The sequence below is a fragment of the Nyctereutes procyonoides genome, unplaced genomic scaffold, assembly GCF_905146905.1.
Source record: "Nyctereutes procyonoides isolate TBG_1078 unplaced genomic scaffold, NYPRO_anot_genome, whole genome shotgun sequence".
Taxonomy (NCBI): Eukaryota; Metazoa; Chordata; class Mammalia; order Carnivora; family Canidae; genus Nyctereutes; species Nyctereutes procyonoides.
In genome coordinates, this window is record NW_026575041.1 from 3,922,076 (window position 1) to 3,929,607 (window position 7,532).

At 59.6% G+C, this 7,532-nt stretch overlaps 1 protein-coding gene across 1 annotated transcript; it reads left to right on the plus strand.

Moving 5' to 3' along the window:
• Positions 1-3,611: 3,611 nt before the first annotated feature.
• On the plus strand, positions 3,612-6,875 carry TPBGL (trophoblast glycoprotein like). The gene has a single exon (XM_055320576.1). It carries the CDS (start codon positions 4,039-4,041, stop codon positions 5,248-5,250), a length of 1,212 nt encoding a protein of 403 aa, XP_055176551.1. The 5' UTR covers positions 3,612-4,038; the 3' UTR covers positions 5,251-6,875.
• The last annotated feature ends 657 nt before the right edge of the window (positions 6,876-7,532 follow it).

Below are 7,532 nucleotides of genomic sequence, written 5' to 3' on the forward strand. Positions count from 1 at the left end.
TAATTAGTCCCAGAAAAGGGCAATGCATCATCCAGTCACATAATAAAGGCCCCCAGGCCCGAGGTGTTATGGCTTTTCCTGTTTCAAAGCACTTTCTGTTCACTTTGTCACAACAGCCCTGAGAAGACTACGAAGGATAAGAATCCAGAAGCCCATCTACTTTCCAGAAGTAGAAGTTGACAGACCAGAGGCAGAAAGACATCCAAGGTCATATCACATCCAGCTTGGCATCTGTTGCTGACTTCAGCTTCCTGGGGTCAGGATGAGATTCCCTGTTGTACTGGTCCTTCTCAGATACAGCCACTACCTTGGATAAAGCCCTAGGCAAGGAGCCTGGGCCAGGTTTAGGCTAAGCCCTGACAGCCACTAGCTTTGAGGCAAGTCCCTGGCCCTATGGCCTCAGACTCCCCAGTTATAAACCATAATCACATATGGGTGTCTGAGTGGCTCAGTCCATAAAGCATCTTCTCTTCAGCTCGGGTCATGATCCCAAGGTCCTGGGATTGAGCCCCATATCGGGCTCCCTGCTCAATGGTATCTTGCTTCTCCTGTCTCTGCTGCTTCCCCTACTTGTGTTCTCTCACTCACTCACTCTCTAATAAATAAATAAAACCTTAAAAATTTTTTTTAAAAATAGTTTTCTGCACTCAGTCAGCAGCCCATTGGCCGAGGGTCATGGGCGGCTTTTTGGAGCGTGCAGCGCTGCTGGGGTTGTTGAGTGGCCTGCAGGCCCCTAACCCGACCCTGCTCACATGCCCCAACTCCAGTGGGTCCTCCTGGACCTGGGAGCAGACCCTGGTTGCAGTGCAGCCAGATGGGGTGCTGTGGCGGCTTGCTGGGGATGTGATCCAGCGCTTTGAGAGGAGGGACTTCAAGCTGGTGGGGATGAAGACACTGCAGGAACATCATCCATGCAGTGACTCTGTGGAGGGGGCTGTAGAGAGACAGCTATGGCTTCAGAGCAGTGAGCCGGTAGACTGAGCAGACAAAACCCACCAGAGCAGCATCCACCCAACCTGAGCACTCAGGCTGCCCTCAGCCACCCAAGCAGCCATCCAGGATCAACTAACTACTTCTGTCATCCAGAACCTGAGCCTACACGGATGGTCTGCCCTTCCATCCCAGACCACCTCTCTGTCTACCTTCTCTACCACCCCGCCCCACCCCAGAGGGATTGAGCAACCAACTTTACATGCCTTTTAGTATTGTAAGGCAGTAAGAAATTGGACCAAATCCTTTCTATACCAAAGTGCCAGACAACCTTTGGGACATCTCCAAAAGTGTGTAGTATAACTATCCTTCCCCAAAGGGGGGGTGGGACATTAAAATTCACTACGTTGTGTAAATAAGCAAATAAATAAATATTAAAAAAATAAACTATAGTCACATAGTCACTGCCTTCTCCTCTGGTACCTGATGGTTCTAAGTTCTCTCTGGGCCTCCTTTCTTCAATTGAGATGTCTAGTACTCCCCAATCAAGGCTGCCTGCTGCCCTGCAGCCCTTTCCCAAGGAGGCCATTAGCCCACCAAGACCCAGCACCAAGGGGCCCTAGAGAGGGGGCTCTGGCCTTGGCAGAATCTGTGATTCCGCAGAGGCTGGAGGCAGAAGGGGCTCTCTGTAGTAGTGGGACAGGAAAGCAGAGACCTTTCCATTCATCCATCCATCCAACCATCTACAAACGTTTACTGCACTCTCTCTCGTGCTAGCCTCTGTACTGCAAGTCCAATAGGGAAGAAGAGCCAGTGCCTCTCACTATGGAGATGTCAGAGCTGGGGCTTGCAGTTGATGTGGGCCAGGGCTTGGGGGAGCTCAATAGCTGAGTGCACAGCCCCAATGGCTGAGCACCTGTGCCCAGAGCAAAGGGATCTCAGCCTGTTATTTATACAGACCAAGGGCAGTGGAGATCAGGAATGGGCTAAGAGTATGTTGTCCAATCTCTGGATGCATGTGCTTGCATGCATGCACCTGTAAGCTTCCCCTCTGAGAATGTACCCGGAAACCTACATGGTCCCAGAAATATGAATGCTCAAATATCTATGCGCTTATGGATGTATGAACACATACGAGGATGTACTCAAATCTATGTTAACACGTGCACATGTATGAATGAGCCTGAATATACTTGCACGAGGCATACCTGAGCCTACCTGCAACCATGTACAGGCTTGTACACAACATCCTAGGCATGTGTATGCACATCCAAGGAAGCACGAGTCTGTGTTTCCTCACATGTGGATGCCCCTTGAGCTGTTCATGTGTCCAACTTGACTCCACATGTACACCTGCATAGACGTGTCCAATCCTGCATGTGCAAGTTACAGTTCTCATCTGCCAATACCCAGGAGTGATGATGGGGAAAGAGGAGGAAGGGAGAGGGGAGCCCCAGCCCCAGCATCAACAGACCTCGCCCATGATGTTGTTGGTCTTTGCCTGGGACCCAGGCCACGCAGGGTCTGTTTCTCCTCCTTAAGGGATATCGATCTGTTGGTCAATCTATTAAACATAACCTCAGGGAAGAAGTCAACCCAACAACTGTCCCTAATTCAGGAGAAAGACTGACTAATTCTTATGGGGAAAGGGGGCAGCCTCTATCCCAACCAGTTTTGCTGATACCAGAATGGCCGGTGGATCAAGTGTCAGCCTCTCCAGCATGAATAATTCATCCCAAGGCCAGGAGTGCTCCCTTCTCAGGAGCCTATCTCTTTAAATCAGGTCGGGAGCTTCCCAGTTCTGAAAAAAGAAAAAAAAAAAATCCAGAACAAAACAAACCTATAAACAGCTCAGTCCCTGGCCCCTCTGAGACCACCCCTACCTCACCCCCCATCATTCAATGCTGCAAAATCGGCTCCCCTTCTCCAAATCTCTAGAGCTCCAAACCCTCCCCCCCTTTCAACATTTACAGGTGGGATACCCTGGAGGGGAGGAGGGGCAGTCAATGGTGTATAACAACCCCAGGGTCCCGAGACCCAGTAGAACAATGTAATGGGGTGCCCAGGTGCGGGAGCAGGGAGGGGAGAGGAAAGAGCTGAATCACCACACCCACCAGGTCCTAGGGCCTAGGAGAGTGCTTGGGGGAGGAGTCCAGCCTGGTGGAGGAAACCAGATGGAAGAACTCCCGGCAGAGCAGCAGTGAGTCGAAGGGGAGGTGGGGGGAGGAGGGGGGGGAAGGGGTTGTCGCTGCCTTCCCTGGGTGGGGGTCGGATGGGGTCGAGAAAACGTTGGTCTTCCAGTACCTGCAAGCGTGGTGACCCCAGCCAGGCCTAATGTAACTGGGGTTTTGCTGAGGGGGTCAACCAAGGCTGGGGATTTTCCAGTCTCTCCTAGCACAGCCCTCTCCTCGGTCACACACAGGGAAGAGGCTGAAAGATGAGTAACTTTCTCAGCCCACCCCTCATCCTCGCCTGGGCACGGAGGGGGGGCTCTAAGGTCCTCCCCCCAAATTCTCGCTCCGTGGTGCCGACCCACCTGCCAGCTCTCCCCCGCCCGGCCCCGCCTCACACGTGCGGTAGAGGGAGGAGGAAGGAACCAGCTTCAACGTGGGGGGGAGGGGGGGACGAGGGGAAGCAAGTCGGAGCCTGGGAGAGCCAAACTTCTCGGCAGCCCCGGAGCCGGAGTGGGGGAAGCGCAGCAGCAGCCGAAAGCCCTGCTTCCCGGGAGCCTCCCACCCCGCCCCTCGGCGAGGAGGGCGCGGAGACTCCTTTGGGGGCGGAGGAGGAGGAGGAGGCCGGGAGGCTGCGAGGGGGGAGACAAACCCTGCCCACTCGGCTCGGAGCCCGGAGCGGCCGCGGAAGTCGGAGGCCGGCGCGCAGGGCGAGGAGGGCACCGGGGGCGGGGGGCTCCACTCCCCGCCTGACCCCTGTCCCCCCGCCAGGAAAAGTGACGGCTCCTGGGACTTTAGAGCCAGCGGACGGACCGACCGCGATCGCCAGCCGCGCCGGGTCAAGGGCTTGCCCCGGCCGCCCCCTCCCCGCCCCCCAGGCGCTCCGAACTCACTGGTGAGCGCGGCGGCCCGGGCGCCGTATGCGGGGGCAGCAGCGATGGCCCCGCGCGCCGCACAGCCGGAGCAAAGGGGGCCGCTCCTGCCGGGGCTGCTGCTGGTGGCGGCGGCGCTGAGCCGGCCCGCCGCGCCCTGCCCCTTCCAGTGCTACTGCTTCGGCGGCCCCAAGCTGCTGTTGCGCTGCGCGTCGGGCGCCGAGCTCCGGCAGCCGCCGCGGGACGTGCCGCCCGACGCGCGCAACCTCACCATCGTGGGCGCCAACCTGACGGTGCTGCGCGCGGCCGCCTTCGCCGGCGGGGACGCCGGCCCCGAGGAGGCGGCGGCGGAGGCGGCGGAGGCGGCGGAGGCGGCGGCGGCGGGCGGCGTGCGCCTGCCGCTGCTGAGCGCGCTGCGCCTCACGCACAACAACATCGAGGTGGTGGAGGACGGCGCCTTCGACGGGCTGCCCAGCCTGACGGCGCTCGACCTGAGCCACAACCCGCTGCGCGCCCTGGGCGGCGGCGCCTTCCGCGGGCTGCCCGCGCTGCGCTCGCTGCAGCTCAACCACGCGCTGGCGCGGGGCGGCCCCACGCTGCTGGCCGCGCTGGACACGGCGCTCGCCCCGCTGGACGAGCTGCGCCTCCTGGGCCTGGCGGGCAACGCGCTGAGCCGCCTGCCGCCCGCCGCGCTGCGCCGGCCGCGCCTGGAGCAGCTGGACGCGCGCCTCAACGCGCTGGCGGGCCTGGGCCCCGACGAGCTGCGCGCGCTCGAGCGCGATGGCGGCCTCCCCGCGCCGCGCCTGCTGCTCGCGGACAACCCCCTGCGCTGCGGCTGTGCCGCGCGCCCCCTGCTGGCTTGGCTGCGCAACGCCACGGAGCGCGTCCCCGACGCGCGGCGGCTGCGCTGCGCCTCCCCGCGGGCGCTGCAGGACCGGCCTTTCCTGGACCTGGACGAGGCGCGGCTGCGCTGCGCCCACGGCGACGCCGAGGGGCGCGGAGAGGAAGTGGAGCTCGCCGGCCCGGAGCTGGAAGCCTCCTACGTCTTCTTCGGGCTGGTGCTGGCGCTCATCGGCCTCATCTTCCTCATGGTGCTCTACCTAAACCGCCGCGGCATCCAGCGCTGGATGCGCAACTTGCGCGAGGCCTGCCGGGACCAGATGGAGGGCTACCACTACCGCTACGAGCAGGACGCCGACCCGCGCCGCGCGCCCGCCCCGGCCGCCCCGGCCGCCCCCGCCGGCCCCCGCGCCACCTCCCCGGGCTCGGGGCTCTGAGTGGCGCCCCTTGGGGCTTGACGGCTGACCCTGCCGGTTGAGGACTTTCCTGCGATTACCCGGCTGAAGCCATGGGTATGAGACCCCCGCCAGGTGGGGGCTTCGAGATTCGCCCCTGACCGGCTGAGACCTCTGGATTATGGCATTCCCCGCCGCCACCGCCACCACCACCCCCCCCACGCCAACCCGGAGGCCCCAAGCTGGCACCCTCCTCTCCCCAGCCTCTGAGAGCCCTCGCCATCAAAGACCGAGAGACACCCCTTATTGATTCCAGACACCGGACCTGCCCATCCCAGGCTCTGACACATCCCTCCCCGAACCACCCCCAAAGCACCCTCCCCCTTTCGAGACTTGCCCGGAAACTTTGTCCTTCAGTGCGAAAGCCCTGAGACTGCTTCCACCACCCTGTGCTTTGAGGCTTGATCTCTCAGTGGGAAACGTCTCCCTAGACATCACTGGCTCCCAGCTCCAGCCTGGAGACCTCAACTCCCTTCCCAGGGCTCAGGGACCCTCATATCCTATTCTGATCTCAAGCAGAGCACCCCTCTGAAGGCTTTTGTGGACTTTGAGCCTTTTTTCTCATCCCAGGGCTCTGAGCCCTCCCACCCTGCAGACACCCACATCCTAGGGCTCTGAGGGTTGTGCACCCTCCCCCCATTTGGGGGTGGGTGTATTTCATACTGCCCACCACCCCAGCTCTGGCTCAGGCTCTTCCCTTCCTTGGCCCAGGCTTGGGGCTCAGCTCCATCAGTCTCCCATCCCAGGGACAGTCACACCCTGTTATAGCCTTAGTATGGAACCGATCCTCAGCCTTTTTCACCGGGGCTCTGATCCCCCAGTACTCAGTGCTTGTCCCTAATCTCAAGACTCTCAGCTCTTCACCCTGATCGGACTTTAATCCACCTGCCCAAGTCTTAGGCTCTCTATCCCCCCTACACCCATCGCTTGCACTCACTTGGTCAGGATCCAGTGAGAAATCCATTCCTGGGGTGTGCCCACACCCCCCTTTCCTCCTAGGATGAGCTCTCCAGCCCTGCAAGACAGGTGCAGGTGCCAAGCATCCCCCAACCATACTGGCAGATCCCCAGGGGGAAGGAGAGAGTCCTAGGGGTTCAGAGTAGTTGGTTGGGCCTCAGAACCAGGGTCACCTGTACATGGTGGCCTCAGAGAGGAGTAAGGGAGGAGGCTCTGAAGGGCTGGGAGCTGCTGCCCCCAAGCTCTTCTTTTCCACCCATGTGACTCTTCTCCCTTGGGGATCCCTTGTCCCCACATCCCCCTCCACCAGGCCTTTTGGCCTCAAAAGGGAGGCCAAAGATGAGGGGCCTCATCTCTTGTCTCAGGCACAAGCCATCCTGTTTAGGGTCAGAGCCTCAGGGCCCTGCCTTCTGCATGATCCCAAAGCACAATTGGTGAGTGGGGAGGGGGCTGCCTCTCCCTGACTCCCATCCCCTAGGTCAAGCAGAATGGCTGGCCTGTGCTGCCTCTGCACACAGGAAGTCCCATAACCCGCTCCCCCCCAACCCCAACTCCTTCAACACATTGGCTTGAGGTCTGCCTTCCCGCCCCCACCCAAGACATCTGAATCTCCCTTGGGCAGTTTTCTATAAAGTCTGCAATAATCTCAAATACTCTGCTCTTGTAAGTGGTGCCCTGTCGTTCCTGCTGACCTTGGGGCATTGAAAGTGGTGGGAGGGGACACTTGGGAGGGTGTTTTGGACCTCCCTGAGTGAGGCAGCGACTTTTGATGTCTTCTTCTGGCGGCCTATGGGAGAAGAAATAGGCTCTGACTACGTGTGGCAGGTTTGAGGTGAGACATATGGAAGGACTTTCTGCTGGGATTGCCTCACTCTCCAAACCGGCCTGCCTTTAATCCGCTGAGAGGGGGCTATCCATAGCCAGGCTGCAATCTATACGTCCTCTACATCCTCTTACCTTGTCATTCCTCATCGCTGAGGTAGGATGGGGGCTCTGGGGGAGGTGCACTGGGGAAGAAATCCAGCTCCAGAGACTCAGAGGCAGTTAATTCGGGCAGGAAAGGAGGGATCATTATTTGCCGCTTTGGCATCCTCCCCTGTGATGAATTACCTGCCACTCCCTTATAACCTGTGTCATGCGATGCTGTCCTGGAGTGAGGTCTAAGCAAGCGTGGGTAGGGAGAGGCTGAGAGAAGCAGCAGCCTAGGAGTGGAGGCGGGTGGACATGGATAAAATGATCCCTGCAATATGTGGAGCAAGGAGACAGGTGAGTTCTGGGCCAGCAGGACCTGGGTAATAGGCTTATCT